The following is a 21211-nucleotide window of genomic DNA, read 5'->3' on the forward strand; positions in this document are numbered from 1 at the left end:
CAGGGGAGCCAATCAGAGCGGGCAGGAAGGGCTCCTCCCCCTCCAGCCGCCATGGCCGGCCCGCAGCCCCTTCCGGGCGTGCCGACGGCCCGGTACCGGGCAGGGAACGCGTCACCACCGGGAGAAAAAGGAAACGTTTTATTGACCGGCGAAATGCTCAAGGACAGCGGGCGCGGGCGCCTGCCCGCGGCGGGGCTGGCCCGAGCCCCCGCACGGAGACCGGCCTGTGACAGCAGCGGGCGCCGGGGGAGAAGCGCCGGGCGTGGTCCGGGCCTACGAGCCGTTGGGAACTGCGTCCTCCTCCATTTCTTCCTCACCGTCCTCCGACGGGCCTGAAAGGGCATGACAGGCGCTTAGGGCGGTTAACACGCGTTAGTTTCCTTTCCCACAGGGACAGTATTAATTGTCACCCCTCTGAAGAGGGGCAGCTTGTTAACGTGAACCAGAAAGAAAAACCCACGTAGCACTAACAGGCAGCAAACAGGCAGTACTGCCAGTCTGCAGTTAAGGTTTGTGGGTGCAGAGACCTCCCAGAGACATGCTCCTGTAGCGCCACCTGAGGCACTACTCCTTAGAACAACAGACTCCAGATATCCTTTGTAATTAATCTCATTTTTTTAAATAACTGGGGTGAAGCATTTGGAGTTAGCCAATGCAGCAAAGCACTTCAGGCTGATGTCTGGCACCTTGCTCTAGGGAGCCCAGGTAACAGCCCGGAACCTCCAGAGGCCAGGCAGGTATTATGCCAACTACAGAGCATTACAGATGCGGCTCACAGTCATACTGACTAGATAAAAGTTACACTCGTTTTAAACCATTTTTTCAGTTCTCTATCTCTTTGCCCCTTCCAACATAACTCCCTACTGAGACCACATAAAGCATCAGGAAGCAGCAAAGAGGTAGATTCTGTTTGGGAAACAAAAGTAATGTAAGTATAGAGTTACCTGATTTTCGTTCTCTGCCAGGAATTTGACCAGCCTGTAGTAAGCCTTTCAGTCGCTCCACTTCAGCCAAAGTTGTAGCATTTGCTATAGCAGTCTAAAAAAACAGACAAAAGAACACGATGAATCTTTACATACAGTATGTCAGTCTGTTTAGAATAAACATAAGAACAAATTTTTTTCCAGTTAAATGACACTAAGCTTCTACAGGAAGTTCTGCAAAATTCCTAGTTCTAGAAAACTATAAATTGCAAAGCACAATCTTTCTTCTCCTCCTTATTAAACAAGCTGCTCTGACCTGGAAGAACTCTCAGACCAGTGTTTCATTTAAGCCCTCAAAACCCAAGTATGTTGTAACAGAAGAAAAGTTACAGAAAAGGCACCTAAAGCAAAGTTAGGACACACTGTTGTATTCACCCCAACAGAGTCGGGGTTGCCAGGAGGAAGGACACATTTGTTTAGTTTGGATCCACAACAGTTTTTCTCCTCCACGTTTGCTTACTGTCCTGACACATTTACCTTAATCGCCTCAACATCCCCTGGGGAGGGCCCAGCTTTCTTTTTGTCAGTTGGCAGACCAGCACCTGGATTGAAGCTTCCAAGAAAAAATAAAGACCCATTACACCTTTTGAAGAGTACATGCTTCTCTAACTTCCAAAGCAGGTTTGGAAGCATTTCATTCAATCAAGTGTAGTATCTTATCTTTGTTAACAAACTGATACAGTGAAGAATTGCCTCCTTCAGAAACACCAGCAACTTGTCCTCGTTCCATTTCCCACTCCCCACCCACCTTTTCATCTGCTCGTAAAGAGACGCAGACCTTAACTTTATGAATTAAGCAGCTGACAAAAGCTATTCAATTTGGATGTTGTTGAACACTCAAATGGTCTGTCACCATTACAAAAGCAGGGTGGATAAATACAGAGTAACTGAAATCGCCTTTCCTGTTCTCACGTCTAGTGTAAAGTACACAGCCTGTGTAAAAGCCTACACTAGACTGCATGTGATCTTAACACTTAGAAGAAAAAGGTTATCTGCTGCAGCTTTAAGAAAAAAAAAAGAAAAAATCTGTAGTATGCGAAAACGGATGTTACAGGCTGATCAGCTGGAAAGAATTTCCTGAAGTGCTGACCCAGCCTCAGAGAGCTGCAACCTCTTCTGCAGCCCCACTGATTTTCTTCACGTGTTTATTGAGCTATTAAGTTCAATCACCTACTTATTCTAGAACTGTCACAGAGCTGAACCTCTTTCCACTCATAAAATACAGCTAGAATGCATTTATTATAGTTTTAAATGTTAAATACGTTCAAGGTGGCTTATTTAACTATGAATTTGGAAATGCTGTTGCCATATATGATCCAAATTCTGATTTCCAAATAGGTTGATGAAAGATTAAACAAAATATATGATGTATCACTTAAGAATTAAACTAAATAAACATAGATTTTTAATAACTAAAAGATTCTCATCTGCATTTATCCTCCTAACTACACCAGATTTTGCAGCTTATATTCCACAGGAAAAAAAAAATTCAGTTAACAATCATCTATGGAAAAAAGAAACAAACAATAAAATAAACAATAGCCACCTCTCTGCAGTTAAATAACAAAAAGAAAAAATAAAATTAAGGTTTCCTGCTTGTTGACTTAACTCAATCCACCCTGACAAACATCTCTTTCAAAAATGTTTCTGAGATGTATTCAACACCATCCAAAAATCGGGATGCTTTGACAAGGCACTTCTAGCTACCAAAGCTCTTAAGGCACCCTTGCCAGTAGCTGATGTTTCAGTTTACTGCCTAATACCACACAAATAAAGTGGTGTTTCTGAAGGAGAATGCCAGCGTAAATTTGGTTTTTTTATCTTACGTTTTTGTTCTCCTGGCAATATCCTTTGCAAGCTGTGCACCCCGTTTGCCCTTGAACATTTTCTCTGCCTCCTGTCGCTCCTACAGCGATACCACACACACAAAGTTAATTTAAGAACATTGCATTTTGCAAAACTGCTGTCTTTGCAAAGAAAGACGCTTTGGCTCATCTTCATCAGTGAACATTGGCATGTGGAGACTAGATGTAAGAACACGCACATAAACACTGCCCAAACACTCAGACTCAAGACATATCAACCTAGTGCTCTTAAAAGTAAGAACTCTTCCCCACATTCATCTTCACTGAAAGCAGAGGATTATGCTGCAATTGCTCATTTCTTTCTCTAGAGGTCTGTCTTTCTACCAACACCAGAGGGCCAGAAAAGATTCAGACTAAACAAACACAGGTACTAATACTTATTTAAACATAATTAAACAGACTATATCCTTAACAGAATGAAACCATGAAAGAAAACAAAGAGCATGTTTTAGAGCCACTTATGACACATAGTTTCAATACAACTTACAGCTATGGCAAAAAGCTTACTGTTACAGCTGAATTGTCAAGAATGTAATATGAAAAAAAGAGGAATTCATCTTGTGCTAAATCAAAAGAAAAGAGACTTACTTTGAGTTTCACTTTTTGAAAATCCAGCACTCTGACCTGGGGAACTTTGTGGATTACATACAATCTGTAATGCTTCTTATTTGTTACAGGATTCCTTAAAATGCTATAAGTAAATAAAAGTTATAAAGAGGTTCTTAATATAAAATATTTTTAAAACATGTATCTTGAAATACATTAGTATACTTAAAATGCATTCATGTACCTTCTGCTATAACGGACAAAGAATAACAGCATTAAATACGCATAATAACACTGTTCTTTGATATTATAAAAACTATAGTAAATCCTTGCACTTTATCAATTAAGTAGATTTTACTGAAGAACAACATAAAGAACAACCTCAAAATATTAAAAAAACCCAACAAATAACTAAACCATCACATCTCCTACCTGGACACTGGTCAACCAAAAAAATCACAAACTGCTTTTCTTTTTTTGTCCCTCATACCAAATGTAACATTACTGAAAAATAGTTTTTTAAATTTTTGTATTTTGTAACAACAGTTTAAACCTTTAGGTTTTAGTTTTTTAAAGGTTAAGGTTACTTCAGCGCTTGCATATTGGTTTACAGAGATGTTACATTTCATTGGTCCAACAGCCTGTCACTACTAGAAAGCCTCACCCATTCAATACCAGGTATTTCTGAAGTGTAGTGAAACACTGTTTATCGATTCAATTTTTAGGCATAAAGGTCATAAGCTTTTTATGTCACAGGTCATAAAAAGGAGAGCATTCCAGGTCAAAGCAAAGAGCCAGGCCAGCAGCACAGTTCAAGCAGCAGAGAAAGAGTAGGTTTTCTTTTCAAGATCACGTACCTCAGGTAAGTCAATGATTTAACAGTTGATAGTGGATCCAGTTCACCCTACATAATGGGAACACAGTAAGAAATCTTAAGTCCATTTAGTGAAAAATCAAACATTTGAAAACAAAGTTCCTGAACTCATAACTACTTTAGAGACCAGTGAGAATCAGTAATTGGCACTAATTAGAATTACTGCAATTAGTTTAACAGGAAACCCATTAAGACTTTGTGATTGCTGTTCCGCTGCATGCTGCGATTTACGTTCATTAAAATATGTACACCATTTACTACTACAAACCCATATGATATTACTCTAAAGAAAAACAACCAACTATTAACAAAAGCATATAACACTATTCTCAGGAAAAAAGTTCATTTAGAAAGATGACAAACACAAAACTTAAGCTTGTTTAGATTTATCTTGCATTGATAGCTTACCAATTCAGCAATGTTGTTGTTGGTAAGAATGAGCTCCGTCAGGCTGGGCAGAGCCTGTTCAAGGTTTTCACCAATCCGACTAAAAAAGGACAAATACCAAAGGTTTAACTTAGGCCAGAAAGTAGCAATGGTGAAAAGACACACACACACAGAAATATGGTAACACAGATGATCTCCCTGTAAAACAACCCAGTCTGACACTAGCAGAAGTTCGGGTTAGCATCCACTACAATACTTTTTCTGATAAAGCTGGCAATAAATACCAGCTGTTGGTGTAAAAGTATTAGACGTAATATAAGATTTACATTCATTCACTTGCAGGTGAAAACCCCTGTTTTCTTGTCTTTATGGGGATGACTGATGAAATCCAAAGTTTTGGCCAAATTTCAAATTCTGCATCTCACTGATGTCTGAAGAACAAAGACTGACTTTTGCACAGAATGTGCCAGGAAACTCAAAGAGGGCTTATACAGGACTCAGGGCCAATTTTTTTTCCCACAAAACTAACACCTCTACACCTACCCAGCACTAAAAGATGCAGGCACACTTCTCTCCCAAGACCATTTACCTCTGCCTCAGGGCCCCATCTGCCCAAAATACAACTGCTTACCAAATCCTATTGTTATTCATCAGAAGAGTTTTCAGCCTTCTCAACAGAGGGAATCCATCTAGTTTACGAATCTCATTGTCAGAGAAATCAATTGCATCAAACTGGTCCAGAGTGGCACCCAGGTTCTCAATAACTGGGATTTTATAACCTGGGGAGAAAGCATAAGACAGAATTAGATGATACGCACAGGAAAGCGGAACAAAGCATGAGACAGAGTGTGTAGGGGGCATATCAGGATGGACCGAGAATGCAGATAGTCTCAGCCTAAACACCTCCAGAACGACTCTCCCCCACATCACTCACAGACCAAACTCTCCCCCTCAAAGCCAACAGCCCCCACAGCCTGTTCCAAGCATCCCTCTTCCTCCTCCTCAGGAAACACCCCAAGTCCCACCCCCACCACTAGCCCCTAATTCCCACTCCCTCACACACACACCGAGGTTCTCCTGCCACTGGGGCCTCTTTAACCTCCTCCCCTCGCCAAACCCCCTGGCCACAGCAGGCCCCTCCAACCTCCCCCCGCCGGCTTTCCCTGCCCTGCTGCCCACTGAAGGCCCGAAGCCCCATCACAGGCCCGTCTAGGCCCCCTAGGCCCCAACCCAGACCCTCTCCCTCCTAAGCCCCATCAAAAGCCCGCCTAGGCCCCCCTCAGGCCCCAGCACAGGCCCCAGGCCTCAACACAGCTCCCTCCAGGCCCCATCACAGGCCCCCTCCCAGGCCCCATCACAGCCCTCAGCCTTGCGCCCCTGCAGGCCGCCAGCCGGCACAGGCCGCGCCACCCACCCACGGCCGTGGGCTCCCCGCCGCCCCCCCCCCCCGACACAGGCCGCCCCCGGCCGAGCCCCGCCGCGCCCGCGCACCGCGCAGGTCGAGCTCGCGGTCGCGGACGGCGTTGGTGTACTGCGCCGCCTGCTCGATCAGCTCCGCCGTCAGCTTCACCATCCCGCCGGGCCCCGCCGCGCCGCCAGCCCGCGCCGAACCAGCCCCACTGCCGAGCGCCGAGCCGCGCCAGGCCGCCCAGCCGAACGCCGAGGCAGCGAGGGGCAGGCACCGCCCCGCGGCCCGCCCCCGCGGCCCCGAGGTGACGGGAGCGCGGCGGCCGCCCCCCTGCCCGGGCTCGGGCGGCCTGTGCTCCGCCGCCTTCGCCGGGTGCTGCGCAGCTCCAGGCCGTGCCCCCTCGGAGGGTCCCGAGGCCGCTGCGCTCTCACGGGTGGCGGAGGGAGCCCTGCAGCGCCCCCAGGCAGGCCGCTCTCCTGGGTCCTTGCCCCCCCCGGCCCGTCAGCCTCCCCCTCCTTGAAGGCCTTTCCCTAATTCCCCGCGCAGCTGAACCTCAGGCTGAGGGGAGCGCCGGGGCCGAGCGCCCGGGGCAGCGGCTCTCCGCCAGCACCGGCAGCGCTTCGGCGGCTCGTCGGCAGAGGGACCCGGCGCCCTGCAAACGCCTCTTCCTGCGGGCGCCGCAGGGCGCCCCGGCCCCCCGGAGCGGGCTGCCCCCGCTGCAGCAGCGCCGGTGAGCCGGGCAGCGATGGCCGGCGCAGGGCTGAGGGGGTCGTGGCGAGGGGAGGTTCCCCCCGCTCCCCTCTCCGGGCAGACGCCGCTGCCCTGCGGCCGGGGTGGGGGAGTCGTGCAGGGGGGGCACCCTGCCCAGGGCCCGAGCACGTCAGCGACAAACTCAGCGGGGGTTTGGCTTTGCCACAATAGTACCCTGAAGCGGGCAAAGATAACACTAGAGGTTCCCTCTCAGCTCCCGGACTAAACCTGCCGAAATCCCGCTGGAGCAGGAAGGTGCTGTGCGCAGCGACTGGCGGCGGGCAAGCTGCTGGCCCTTGGGCACAGCTGGCTCCGGTGCGCTCAGCCGGTGGGACTGTGCTTGTTCAGACACATGCTGCTCACTCCTTGCAATGTAGCAAGGACAGCTTCCCGCAACAATCACAGCTCCTGGTGCTTTCTCTCCTCCATCCAGGCAGCAGCTCAGCCTTTGCTCCTGGACGCAGAGTTGCACATGAACACCTTCCTTCCCCATGCAGCGTTTGAGACAGTCGCTCTGGCACTTCTGCGTGTGTTCCTGGTCTCAGAGAAGCTGTGATGGGCTGGGAACACACCACGGGCTGTAGCATGACATTCACCCCTTGCCTGTGAGATAAAATGTGTGTTAAAGTGTCACTATCCACTTACCTGCTTTAGGAATTTAAAGAACAGCAAGGAAGAGCTGGGGGTAGCGCTGAGGGAGCTGAGATGGCTCAGCCTGCTGTGTCTGGCCAGGCAACTCCAATGTAAAGCAGGTCACTAGTTGGTCTGAGCTAGCATGCTGCTGGCAGCAGTGTTGGGCTGCTGTGGACGAGGCGCTTGGCCCTGCTGGCACGGCTCAGCTGGTGGCAGTGGGGCTTTGCAGGTGAGTGGGTCAACCACAGTGCAGATGACCTGGACTGAAGGTGGCATGAAGTGGTTGCCCGCCCCCAGGTCCCAAAGCCTGCTGAATGTCACCAAGCTGCTCCTTCTGCAGCCCTGGATAAATACTTCCCCAGCTCTCAAGGGCACCCGAACGAGATGAGGCAGAACGATTTCTGGATCCACTGCTATCGAGGGAAGGATATTTCTGTGAACCGTGACATTTCTGTGAACCCAGAGGATATGATAATAGGTTAAATGCTGCAGCCACGCTTGGCACTGCACAGTGATGGCTCATACTTTTCTTTTGGGAGCATCTAGCAGCATCACCCTGAGAGTGACGCCTGGCTCGTTCCCCAGGACTACAGCGTCAGAGCTGGCTCTGTTCTGACTGGTGATCCCTGCGGAGGTGTCAGCTGGGGTCAGGCAGCTCCTGTGCTCCCTACTTAAAAAACACACTCACCAAAACTGTATGTGAAAGCACGTAGTCAGGTTTTTATAACATCTGCATTTGTGTGAAAGCAGTTAGGAGAGAGCAAGATGAAGAAAGAGAGCTGTCATAAGCAAAAATGAAATATTAGCGGCACTATTGTACGTGACACAGGAATCATGCAGCAGTAAAGACAGCAGAGTCTTTAGTCATTTCAGGCAGTCATTGAAAAGAGACACTCTTCAGCCTCCTGGAAAGCAGGTCCTGCGTCTCACAAGGCCAAATAAAACGCGGACCTAGCACAATACAGCTGCGTGCCTCAGCTCTACAGCCGTAATAGAACTGTAATTGAGAGCAGACAGATTCTTGGTCTCATATGCTGTACACAAGCTCTTAAAAGCCCTTTCTTTGTAATGGAAAGTCAAAGCAATGATTTTCAAGATGTGTGTTCCCCACCTGCCAACTACAAAATGGCAGATGGCTGTGGATGCAACCTCACAGCCAAACAGCAAACGAGGAGTCAGGCTGCACTAAGAAGATTTTCCAGAAAACAGCTATTATAGATTTGGCTTTGGTGCCAAGAGACAATAGAGAAACAGGCTTTAATAAATTGCCTAAATATGCATTTATCTTGAAGACACAGCCACTTTGATCCTCTGAGCATACCAGAGACTTTAATAGCTTCAAGCAAGCATTGCAATAACTTGGATAAATAATCTGAATTTTATTACTTTCCAAGAATGATTTCTGAGGGAGTTAGTGCCCTGGGAAACACTGTAAGCTGCTGTTGTTGCATGAACTTGATGTGTAGAATTTGTTTCTCTTTCCCTGGCAGGCTGGAGGGCAGCAGAAAGCGGGATAAAGCTGGAACTGCTGGGGATTGGTCATCTTAAATTGCATTGCTTCACCCAGTGTGTATTTTAAGTTATGCCAAGGATGTAAGGGTAAACATCATTTTTTTTTTTAGCATTTCAGTACATCTAAATATACCAGTGAGCAGTATTTAGAGGCAGGCCTCCGTGAGCCAGAGAACTAGAAGGCAGAGCTGACGCAGTACTCCTGATTCACAGCTCCCAGTTTTTGACTGTGTGATACAGCAACAGAAATGAAAGTTTGTTATTTTACAACTGAAGGGGCAGAAGCCAGAAGCCTTTTACCCCAGTTCTGACCTCTGGTTTGGCCTGAGACCAAAAGGGGGATCCTGGAGCAACAGAAGGAATCACTGTATGTGATAAATCATCTGATCAATTCATATTTATCATCTGATAAATGTTAAGACCTGTAAGACACAGGAACCCACAGCAGCACAGCTCTGAGAAAGCATCTTCCCTCATGGGAGGGCTCCATTCTTTTCTTTTTTTCACACTTAAAAAGCTCGATTCCTCAGTTCAGGCACTGCCCTGGGCACCTGGCCCATGGTTAAACATTGTAAAACCAACACAACCAACAGAAGGCTCCACAGCTCTCTCTGCGCCCCACACACACCGGCAAGCTCCTCTCCTTCCCCAGCCAGCTGAAGGACAGGAGCCCTGCAGTTCCCAGCGCTACTGTGAACTGTGGTGGGGCACCGGGGGACACAGGATGCTCCTTGCACAGGTGGGAAAGGGGAGCAAGCCCTCCTGCCAGCTCATCTGGGATTCCCCACAACCGGAGAATAAGCCCAGCCATGCCCGAGTGCAGCAGCCAGACAGCCCTGGGTGCACCAGAGATGCCAGCCCAGCCTGCCACGGGGCAGGTATTCAGGGTACAAGTTTTCTCTGAAGGTAAAAGACCTTTATGAAAACAAAAGTGAGGTTTTTGCAGGTGCAGCTCCTCTGTTCTAGAGCTGTTTCTCCTGCAGGTGCTCTGGGCTGATCAGGAGCTCCAGCCAGGACAGCTGCTTTATCCGGCAAAATATAGACACGTGATGCATCGCTGCCCTGCCCTGCCTCTGGTTGGGATGGCAGCTGCATGAATTTGGAAAAAGCACAGATTCCTTTGTCAGGGGAGATCAACAGTTTATTAACTTAAAGGTCAGTTCACCAAAGCTCCATCTTTCCTTAGGTTTGGTCCAGGCAGGTGACAGTGTGGCTCTCCCTTCTTCACCTGGCTGAGGTAAGCTTTAGCGGGCAAGCCCAGGCAGGGTGTGTGTCGTTGCAACCGAAACCAAACAGGGATTATCCCAGCTCCATGAGGAACCGGTGACAATTTGTACTGTGAATTTCATTGGCAAAAGGTTTAACTCATTAAAACTATTAACAATGAAAATCAGAACATGCAGCATAGGAAAGAGTGTTTACATACGTCTGGTGCAGAGTGGCTCTGCAAGGTCAGAGAGGAGAAAAGAAGGACGTAAGACTCAAAAAGATTCCCCACTCCCATATAAAAAATAGTCCACAGAGAAAAACCAAGTATTGTATAAGTTATTTTTTAAAAATCTGTAAAACAACATAGCCAAGGATATTTTAAACACAATTATATAAACACCACATGACTTACTATTAAGAGAGAGCATGAAAAGATTTCTTTTGGGCAAGGGTTTTGTAAAATTAAGAGTTTCCTGGCCGGATCCCTGGAATGTCCCTTCTGGAAACAGATGCCCAAGAAAAATCACTGCTATAAACAGGAGGATTTTGTGAGAGAGAGGGGTATACCCAGCAAAACAGGGGAAGGATCGTAACACAGAATGCCAGAAGAGATTAACTGCAACACCACCTCCTTTAGAGGAAGGATCCGTCTTGTTCCAAACTGAATTAATCAGCAACTTACTAGCAGTTCCAGGAGGGAAATTCATTTCATGGTAAGGCTGTGACCCCACAGGCTGATCCATGCAGACGAACCCCCCAAGTCCCTAAGACTCCCTGTAGGCACCCAGGTTTTGCTTGCGTGCAGTGACCTGCAGGGCAAAGCTCTGCTGGACTCGCTGGGCTGACACGCCTGCAGAGCCGTGTGGATCAGCTCTCACTTTGGTCCTCAAATCTCCAGTTATTGCCACGGCCAGAGAGAAACGGCTACCAACCGAATCCGAACAGGAGTGCCAGAGCAGGCTTTAGGGCACCGCTCTGGGAACCACCTAATTCATCGTTTTACGTATGTACAGAGCACGGTACCGGCCGCTTGCAATGCAGGTTTATATCAGCCGTCACCTAGCAGAAAAGGGTACCAAAAATTGAGCCAGAAATGGCTCTTTCTTCGCAGATATGTGAAGTCCTGCATCCTTTGCAGCGAAGGCTCCCGCCAGCTGCTCGGAGCGGGCAGATCAGTAGGATTTCTGCGAGCAACCAAGCATGTGTACATGGATCATGCATCGGTCCCTGCTCACGAGGAGTGTTTGAGAGTATTAATATCACCGCTTGTCTGCTGCCTTTCAGGACTCGATCATTCAGGGTATGATCCAATCTCTGCTTAACATATTGCTATAGAAACACGCTGACAGTGATATTAAAGCTATCAAACTCACGAGCAAATGCTTGACAGCACCATGTAAACTCTCCCAAAGCTGAAAAAATAAACTTTTGTCCTAAACATTTGGCAAAACTGGGCTGGCAGTTGGTAGAAGTCCTGGATGGATGCAGCCACTGAACTTTACCCGGCCATAAGACACGTCTGACAGCAGAACTGCACAAACAACTTCTTTTCACAGAGCTTGTTTGATTTCACCATCTCACAGAAAGTCTTGTCAGCTGGGAGGCAAGGAACAAGAGAAAATGAGAGCAGATTAACATTTTAAATAAACAAACATTGCACGTAACAGGCGGTGCAATTCGTTCCAGTGTTGGAGGAGAGAGAATTGAAAAGCAGGCGCTTTTTAAGGGCATCTTTCACATGGTTTTAATGAAGGAATAAAGCAGCTTTGCAGTGAGTGGGAGAATTAGTCCCAAAACTAAACTATAGTGAAATACAAATGCTCAGATGTGTTTGAGCAACAGGCAGATACCCAGCAGCTCTGCCAGGTAAGCCACCTGCCCACTGCAGCCAGAGCCCAGCTCACTGCAGCTGTGCCCCAGCAAGCCCAGGAGCCCCAGTGCTTTCGGCTTTACATTGCGAAGAGAATCCCTCAACCCCCTCGTTCTTGCTACTGCAGAAGCACTGCAGTGCCAATGGCTCTGCCACAGCTACTTACCATTGGTACAGGTTTCATTTGTTACACAGGAGCCACCAAGGAGGCTGAAACCTTCTTTACACTTGAGGCAGTTTCCACTGGAGCCCTCGCAGGCTGAGCAGTGGTCATCACACCTGGGGACAGAGACGCTGCCATGGTCTGAACCGCCACCAACACCCTGGCCATTCAAAATGGGCTGTCAGCCAAAAAAATGGGTGTGCCGGCACTGTGACATCCAGACCGAACTGGAGGATAAGGAAAATGGCAAATCTGAAGCTTGAAATGTTTATTAAGGCTGAGAAAAATGGGCTTGTTGGTGCCAGCTCAATGCCCAGTGACAGCTGGTGACATCCTAGAAGTGCTGGAAAGGCTCAGTGGGACTTGCAGCTCTCCTCCCAGCAATCCCAGTTAGAAGAAGGGCTTTGAGGAGAACTTGTGTTGCTCCCATCTGTTTGCTCAGCAAAAAGAGCCCAGCAGCTGTGCCTCCTGCCTGGGGACAGTGGCTTGTGGAGACCATACCTGAAATCCCTGGGAAGGGATGCTGGTCCCTTGTTCCTCCCTGCTGGAGAGCCAGCAAGGGTTGAGTGAAACCCTGGGCAGGCAGGGACCAAGTTGTGTGTTCCCAAGCCACCTTTAATCCTTCCCTTTCAAGTTTGCTTTAATGAGGCTGAATTAACTCCCACTCCCCACTTAAAGTGCAGAGTGCAGGAGAGGGGGAGCAAATTGCTGCCTCCCAGCATCTCCCAGTCTCCCGCACGCACGCAGCCTCTGTGCTGGGCCAAGGAGCAAGCAACCGCTCCTCCAACATGGCTGCAGGGCAAATGGAGCAGGTTTGATTGAAAGCTCGAGTATTTACCTAAATATTACCATTCCTCCCACACCTCCTCCAAAGAGCCTGGGGCCAGGGCTGAGCCCCTTCCACGGTAGCCCTAAGACATCTTGGCTGGCTGGCTCTGGCGGGGGAGCGTGCAGCTTTGCCGCTCTTAAATCTATAGGGCAGGGGCATGTGGGGTCCAGCCCCATGGCTGTCCTGGCTCCCTTAATCCCTATTTTAATTTTCCTAGTAAACAGCTCCAGCTGTGAGCTGTTTCCAGCATTATTTATCGTTGCTGCCATCAGTCCTGGTATTACTCTGGTCACGGTCGGGGTGGTACCGTACCTCTTGCAGACTTTGTTGGGCAGCCCATGGCTGTGGGCAGGGTAGAAGCCCTCACGGCAGGCAGAGACGCAGCGCCAGTGGGGTGCAGAGGCCTCGGGGGTGCAGGGTGCACAGTCCTCCTCACCTGGCCCTGTGGGGACAGAGGAGAGGGCAGACAGCACGTGAGTGATTTTGGAGACAGTGCCAGTGTGGCCACAGCCCCACGTGAGATGAGGAGCATCGGCTTGGCTCTGCCCTGCTCATGACCAGGAGTGAACAAGCTGCTTGTGCCACCAGGGTCCTGCACGGCTGCTTAGCTCCCGCCCCGAAAAAAACAGCTTCCATCCCAAAAAAAACAGCTCCCACCCCAAAAAAACCCAGCCAGGACCCAGCATCCTGCTCCTCTGCAGAGCCAAGAGCTGGCCACAGGGGCTCAGCAGGGGATAGCACATCAAAATCCCCTCTGGGGCATCAGCCACTGCTCCCAAGTGTGCGCTGCTTTGGCTTTGCCACCCTATGCAGAGCAACACGTGCAAAAAGTGATACTGAATCGGGCTGCAGAGAAGCTGGAGGAGGAAAGGGCTCAGGAAAGGAGCTGGGAAAGCAGAGAGCCCCACTTCGGTGCTGGCGCATTGTGGCTGGACAGCAAACTTCAGTGATGGAGGTGGTATTATTAGAGGCCTTCCACGCACCAGGCTTGAGAAATGGTTATGCAGGAAAAGACAACAAGAAAAGGCTTGAAAAATAATTGCGGTAAAGTACATTTACAGTGACTGGAATAAGAATTAGAAAGGAAGTAATTTTCTTAAGGGATTAAGAGCCCATTCCCTTCCACGCTTGCCAACAAGATCAATAAATATTTTGGATTTAGTCTTAGGAAATTGCCCATGTATGATAGAAGAGATTCACACCACTGAACATGAATTGTCTGGAGATTATATTATCATCAGATCTATGATGATTTCGAGGGCAGACGCAAACATTAACAATGGAAAATAATTGGACTTTCAAAAAGCAAAAAAGGCAGGATTTAAAGGGAACGCCGAGCAACTTTGGGCAGCAGGAAGAAGCTGGCAGCGGCCAGCCCAGCCCCGCGGGGTGGCCAGGATAACACACCTCAGCTGCCTTACATTTTTATACGCTGCAAAGCCATCTTCCATCACTTCAAGAGGGTTTTACAGCCTCCCCCGCAACCTTATTAAACTAAAGCACCTGGCTTCAGAGGGATCAGGAAATAAAGAATGGCTCTAATAAAAATGTAAAAACTCCCTAAAAACCTTTCCAGTGTGAACATATACCCAGCACCTCACGGGATGTGCTGGAGACCTGGGATTGCTTCCCCTCTGGCATGCTCTGCCTTGGTTCAGGGTGGATATGGTGGGCATTGACTCATGATGCATGAGGGTTTTGGGGTTCTGCATGGGGATGCTGTGGGGCAAAGAGTGTACCTGTGCCAGCAGGGCAGGTCTCGCACCGCCGGGGCTCCCGGCTGAGGTACATGGTGGGCTGGCACTCCGGCACACAGCTCTCTCCCGCCAGGCTGCCAGAAAAGCAGAGAAGACGATTGTAACCAAAGCTGCCGGCTCTGGGACCTCAACACAGCCCATCCCCAACTCCGCACCCCCCCGTGCACTACAGCAGCCTCAGCCCGCAGCGCAGGAGGCGTCAGAAAGCCAGCTAGCCCTTCAGGAGAAATTAAAGTCCTGCCTGGACCAAAAGGACAACTGCAGGTTCCTTAATTAAGTATCCAGGAGGAAATAAAACTATTTTTTCCTGTGGGCAGCCAGCCAGGCTCTCACAAGACCTTTTACACCATGAAGCTCCCTGGCACAAAAGGAAATTTGTTCAGTGCCGCGGCTGGGCCAGTGCTGCTTTAGCGTAGCAGGGATGATTTGAAGTCCCGACTTAAAAGGATATTGGATAATAAAAAGCAAGCGCCATGCGGATTACGTCTGACAAGTGCCTCCACTTTTGCTTTTCTGAGGGAGTAGATAATCTTTTGGCAGCAGCAATTTCTTTGTCTGAGAGAGCCCTGCTGCTACACCACGGCTCTGGCTCACTCACAGCTCCTGAACGATACGAACTGCTGTGGGACAATACTTCTACATGCATTTGGGGATGGAAAACAGCTTCTCCCCAGTGCCGATGTTGCTCACCAGCACAGCTGGGCTCTGCATCCCAGTGGGGCCAGAAGCAAGGGTGCCTGGTGCTCCTCGCAGGGTCGGGGCTGCCCTGAGTGCACCCACATTGCTGGAAGACCAATATCCTATGCTAGTGCCACTCAACAGACACATTGGATAAAATTTTCCTGCATGGATGAAGCTGAGAGAAGGGTTTCTGTACTTGCAGGGAGCATTTTCAGCCTGCCTGCAGCAGCCTAGCCAGGTACTGGCTCTGCCAGGTGAGCAAAACCAAGCACCCCATTTGGCTGGGACAGCTCTGCCAGAGCCACCTGAGATTCAGGAGGAAACGTGCTTTGCAATGTGTGCTGTAAAGGTTTTCATTGCTTTTTTTCTCCCCATTCTAGAAGTTGCAATGCTGGGCGCTGATCAGGTCACCAAATTTGGATGAGCACTCCTGAGCCCGCAGCACAGCACTTACCCACCACTCTGTCAATAGCTGGAGAAAAGGAAATTAAATTTAAATCATGCTTTTCAGCTAAAGGGACACAAATCATCACCTTTAAATGCCCAGACCTCCAGCACTCCATGTCACAGGTGTAGCACCACTGAAGCAGAATCCTGGATCTTTGAGTAACTCACTTTCTAATTTCCCACCAGTTTTCCCAAATTTAAACCACAGGTACTGATGCTGCAGGTATAAACTCCTCTGGTGCTAGTTTTACCTGAATCCATCTTTGCATGCAGTACATCTGTCCGCTTCACCAACACATTTTTTACAGCTTTGATGACATTTCAGACAGCGTTTCTGACCTTTCAAAAAACAAAGTGAGGCAGGGAGAATAAAATCTGGACAGTGATTTGCAAGCAGCAGTTGGAGCCGCAAAACCCTGTTGCACCCCAGCACCAGCTCCCTGGGGTGCAGAGGCACATCATCCCTCCCTGATGGGTCCCTGCTATTGCAGATGACCTTATCTGTCATTGCTTGCTAAGTAGAAATATGCTTTGCAAGCAGCTAGGATCATTAATTACAGTCTTCTAATTAAGAGCTGAGTTGAGCGCCTCTGCTTTGCACCACCCTCTGAATACCCAGAGGTTTTCCTCCTCCCTTTGCTGTGCAAAGCAGGTCAAGGGGGGAAATTCAAAGCCAATACTCAAAACCCAAGGTGTCTTCTCCACCCATAGCACTTAAAACAGAAGAACCCCTGCATATCCTCATGCTACAGCTTGCAAGTGATATCCTTACGTTCCTCGGCGTAAAACCCGGGTGGACACAGCACCACGCAAGTGTTCATCTCCTGGTGATGGTAGAGGCTCCGCTTGCACGCCGTGCACTGGGTCGGTCCCCTCCCGACACAGCGCTCACAGCCCTTGTAGCACCGGCGGCATCTCCGGGCACCTTTGTCACCGAAAAACCCCGTGGGGCACGAGCTCACACACATCCTGGGGAAGGAAGCGAGAGCACCTGCGCTTTGGTGTCAACAGCCGACTGCTTCCCAGCAGTCCAGTGCCTGCCGCTGACCCCTCGTCTGCAGTGTTCGGGACATCCCCCAGCCTTGGTGGCAATTTGCACTCCTTTACTTCATATTCTTAAGATTTAGGGTCTTGAATTTTGGGGCTCTGTAATAAAGAGCCCGTGACTCCCTGGGCCAGAAACCTGGACTATGGGTAAACTTCTCCTGTGCCAGCCCCAGAAACTGAGGAGTGGAAACCTCCGTTCCAGAAGTGATTTGGCACCTCAGCGAGCTGTCCCTTGGCCGTGGGTGACTGCAGCTGGTGAAGCCAATGCTTCTTCCCCAGCATGATTACACGGCCAAGGTCCTCCAAGACTTTACAGCTCCATGCCCCCATTCCATCATACCAAGGGTCCCCATGCCTCCTCCTCCCTCTGTTTTCTCTCTCATATATTCCTTTCCCTGTGCAGACATCTGTCACCCATGCTGCCGTAAAAGCCCTAAGGAAAGGTGCTGCCACCACCCAGGGACCCTGTGGGGACAACCCACCAGCCCTCACCTGCCGGTTTTCACACTGCCCAGGCTGTAGTGGATGCAGTTCAAGCACTGGTCGGCATTGGGGCCATCGCAGCCCTGGTCACCACACTCGGGATGGCACGGACCTGCAAAGGGAGAGACTGGCTTGGTGGGGGTACAGGCTGAGCATCCCATAGATCCCACTGCCAGGATGCTCTGAGCACACCCTCCCTGGGCCAACGGACACGGGGAAGGGGCTGGGGACCCTCTGCCTATTTTTTCCTGTATCTATTATCTTAAAGATCTTCTGTATCTTATCTATCCTATGGAGCTGCACGGCTCTGGGTGCTCACCTCTCCTCCAGCTCATCCTCCCCAGCATGAATCCCACCCAGCCATCCCCTGGCTGAACATCCTGCTACAGAAGCAGATTTGCAAGAGGGGCCAGACCCGCTCCACAGGCACCAGCAGGGATGCCTGCCCATGCCCACACCAGGCCGGGAAGGAGGTGGGCAGAGGAGCTTTTTTTACTCTTCAGATGGCTGCACCACCAATTTGTGGCAGGAACGCTGGGATGGGGCGTTTTGCTGCCTTCTAATTTTGCCATCCTGCTGCCCCGCGCCAGCCACAGGCACTGCTCCTCCCAGCCTGCCTCAGCCCTGGGCAGGATCAGGCCTCATGGCTCCCACATTTTATCCAGGTTTGCATTTTCCTGGGTACTTTGGAGGGGACAACGCAGTGGCACAGCTAGCACTTACCTGCGTACTCCTCCTCCTCCTCCACAACTTCCACCTGGCTCTGCAGGAAGGCGGCTCTCGATGGCTCCATCTCTGATGCTGGCACCTCCAGCATTCTCCCACTGGACTGGGGGCTGCCCAGCGTGGTGTAGGGGTGCTCAGCTGTCCCATAGAAGAGAAGGCTCCACTCCTTCAGCTTCCCTGTGGGGCAGGCGTAACGTCACCCATCCCGCTCCCCGTCTTGCTCCTCCCTGGGGGACCTGGCTTTGGGGAAGCAGGAGGCGGATGGACCAGACCTTCAGGGCTTCACCACTGGCACAGCAATGCAGAAGCAAACAGCGAACACCCAGAAATGTTCATGAGCCCCTGAGCTTCCAGGCCGCACAAATGTGGCTGTTTAAGGCACCTACAAGGGATTTTTTTGTCTATAACTCATCTGACAAACCCCAGCATCACCATAGCCTTACTGTCTAACGTGTGGAGACAATCAGTAACTTTAAATCTCCATAATAGAGGATTATTTCTGTCTGACAAAAGCCACCCGGCACACACTGGATTATTTCTTGCTGCTGTTGCTCCAGCCATCCTTTGCCTGACATACCAGAGGTCTGAGCTCAGTGTCCCCGAAACAGCATGGGGGCCACCAGAGCCTGCACTACACCAGGGGCCTGGGGGCTGGGGACCCCCCGTGGCCTTACATCCACACCAAGGTCCTCTCTGACCTATGCAGCTTTGGGGAGGGGGGTCCAAAAACACCATTGCTTCTTTCAACACTATTTTTCTTTCAATTCCCCATCAATGTAAGTCACTTCACACCACAGCACGCTTTGCTTTAACTACTAATCCCCGCATTTCCAGGAAGGGCTTAAAATTTCCGACACCCAAATCCCTTGGCTCTCTGAAAGGGCTGAGAGGACCCACCTGCTGCAAGCAAGCAGTGCTGGCATGGAGCACGCAAAGGGGTAAGCTCAAGCAGCATCAGCCAGGGAAGAGCTCAGCCATGCACCTCCGCTGAAAGAATTAAATTTGCTTTAAATTTAAAATGTCCCATGTGAGGCAATCCCAGGTTGCATAGGGCTGATGCTGGGGGTGCAGCAGGGCCAGCAACAGGACACCCATAGTTTTTAATTGGTATTAAAGTAACAAATTTAGTTGGTTTAATGGTATTACACTAACATTTGATACCTGTTTCTGCTGGGGCTGGAAGTGTCTTCCCTTTTTTAACTCCCACTTTGCCCTCTCTGGTTCAAGCCTGGTACAGAGCCTTTGAGGGGGGTGACTTAACATGCTCATTTTCATTTCATTTTGCAAAGCCGGGTAAAGCTGAGGCCTGATGCCCACAAGGGGCTCAGAAACACCCGCTGTAAACTGTAAATACAGGGGCAAAAGCAGCTCCGTGGGCGCTTCACTGCTGCTCTCTGAGTTCAAAAGATTTCGGGTGAAGGCAGCAAACAGAAACACTTTCTGCACAATGAACCCCCATGTGCGCCTCCCGCCAGAAAGTCGCGTGGGAGAGATTTTTAATATACTCCTGGCTTCCTATCAATGATTGTGTGGATTTTAACACCCCCGCAATGCACACCAGCCCCAGGCAGGATGCTTCATGCCCCGGTGCCACCAGCCGGCAAGGCGGCTGCCCCTTCCCAGCAGGACCGGATCCCGCCAGCCCGGCTCCTTTGCCAGAAAGCGGTCAGGGTGCAGGTGACCACGCTGGGGACGTGGGGACATGGCAGGGCTGGGGACATGCAGGGGGCCAGGCTGAGCCCAGCCACCCCCTGCCAGCGTGGTGGCAGCCTGGGGAGGATGTCTGTCCGTCTGCAGCCTGAGGGGCATCGTCCCCTTGCACTGTTGCACAACCAGCCCACGCGCCAGATGTCCCAGCAGTGAAGCAAAACAAACAAACAACAATTACAGCTCTTGGGTTTCCTCATTTTGACTCATTACAGTTTAATTTTGGAAACCTGGCTCTCAGTTGCGGGGAGTTTGCTGCTGGGAGAAAACCTGCTCCTGGCTCAGCCAGACTGGCAGCCTCCTGTGCTCAGGGCTGAAGTTTTATTCCCTTTCTGAAAAATTTGGGCAATACAGTTTTGCTGAAGACCATAAAACTCACAGCAAAAGTTGCAGCCAAGCAAAGTAACTTGCAAAGAGCTTTGGGGTGAAGGGGGCTGGCGGGTGCTGGGGAACATGGGTGCTGAGGGACCCTTACCTTGCACTGCGGGGTTGCGCACTTGAGATGGTGTGTCATGGATCTCCAGGGTCCACTCCCCCGCTGCCCGCTCCCCCCAGCAGTGGACGGTCATGAACTCCCAGCCCTTGAACCCCTCATTGGAGTGGTCAAACACCCTGCAACAGTAATGCCATGGATCAAGAAGCATGACTTTGTCTTATTTAATCAGAAAAGGTAGATAGGCAATTAAGGATTTTAGGGATACTTGCATGCACCCACCCTTGCACAGAGCTCTCCTGCAGCTGACACCCGAGCATGCCCCCTGGCTTCCCAAAAAATCCGAGCAAATTTGCAGCAACCCCCTAAACAAAGATGCTGCCCAGCCCAGATGTGTGCTGCTTCCAGCTGCACTTACCTCCTGGCAAGGAGCTGCGACCTGGTCCCCGCTGGAGAGATGAGGCTGATCTGGAGGTCGCCCCGGCGTGGGTGCGAGATGCTGAGCCGCACCACAACATGCTCCAGGTAGAGCACGTGCTGGTCGCGGTGCTCAGCGCAGGCACTGCTGAGGGTGCTGGCACGCAGCACATGGTCTGCTCGGATGTACCTGCCGGAGACGGGCAGAGCATCGCTTTGGGGCCAGCATAGCTCCCCAGATCCCTGCAGCATGGATGCCCAATTATATTTGAAGCCAGTCTCCTACTGCTTCACGGCAAAAATTATCTCATCCTCCATTGCAATACAGTGTCCTAGCACAGGAATTTGCTGAATTGCTCAATGGTAACGAGATGGGTTTGAACTGCTTCTAAGATCTATGCCTTATGGGCTGCAAGGGCGCTTCTTTATTATAACCACCAGTGCAGCGTTCCTCTTTGGGTTGTAATTAGTGTCTGTATCAGAT

At 50.1% G+C, this 21211-nt stretch overlaps 2 protein-coding genes across 7 annotated transcripts in view; both read right to left on the reverse strand.

The window, feature by feature from the left end:
* Window positions 1–123: 123 nt before the first annotated feature.
* Window positions 124–6321, reverse strand: SNRPA1 (small nuclear ribonucleoprotein polypeptide A'). The gene is made up of 9 exons (XM_080394979.1): window positions 6147–6321; window positions 5287–5434; window positions 4677–4755; window positions 4252–4298; window positions 3437–3539; window positions 2810–2889; window positions 1461–1536; window positions 945–1038; window positions 124–332 (listed from the first exon to the last, which is right to left on the reverse strand). The coding sequence occupies exons 1-9, from the start codon at window positions 6226–6228 to the stop codon at window positions 274–276; spliced, it is 768 nt and encodes a 255-aa protein (XP_080251105.1). The 5' UTR covers window positions 6229–6321; the 3' UTR covers window positions 124–273.
* Window positions 6322–10488: 4167 nt separating this feature from the next.
* PCSK6 (proprotein convertase subtilisin/kexin type 6) overlaps window positions 10489–21211 on the reverse strand; it is a 36086-nt gene continuing 25363 nt past the window's right edge. For 2 of the 6 annotated variants that reach the window (XR_013929385.1, XM_080394977.1), the window contains exons 12-14: window positions 20729–20917; window positions 20353–20489; window positions 18559–19157 (exon numbers count right to left, since the gene is read on the reverse strand). Coding sequence is in view for 2 of the 6 variants with exons in the window: in XM_080394977.1 (XP_080251103.1) it covers window positions 19141–19157; window positions 20353–20489; window positions 20729–20917 (343 nt within the window). In the remaining 4 variants the exon portion in view is untranslated. The other 4 variants (XM_080394976.1, XR_013929383.1, XR_013929382.1 and 1 more) reach the window with 4 other exon arrangements.

Source organism: Falco punctatus, assembly GCF_963210335.1.
Source record: "Falco punctatus genome assembly, chromosome: 7".
Lineage (NCBI taxonomy): Eukaryota > Metazoa > Chordata > Aves > Falconiformes > Falconidae > Falco > Falco punctatus.

Excerpts from the sequence above, each read along its gene's own strand:
- SNRPA1 (XM_080394979.1), bottom strand. The coding sequence starts at position 6,228 with ATGGTGAAGCTGACGGCGGAGCTGATCGAGCAGGCGGCGCAGTACACC. Across the intron at positions 3,540-4,251 it reads AAATCATTGACTTACCTGAG|CATTTTAAGGAATCCTGTAA; the intron begins GTACGTGATCTT and ends ATTTACTTATAG. Across the intron at positions 333-944 it reads TGGCAGAGAACGAAAATCAG|GCCCGTCGGAGGACGGTGAG; the intron begins GTAACTCTATAC and ends ATGCCCTTTCAG.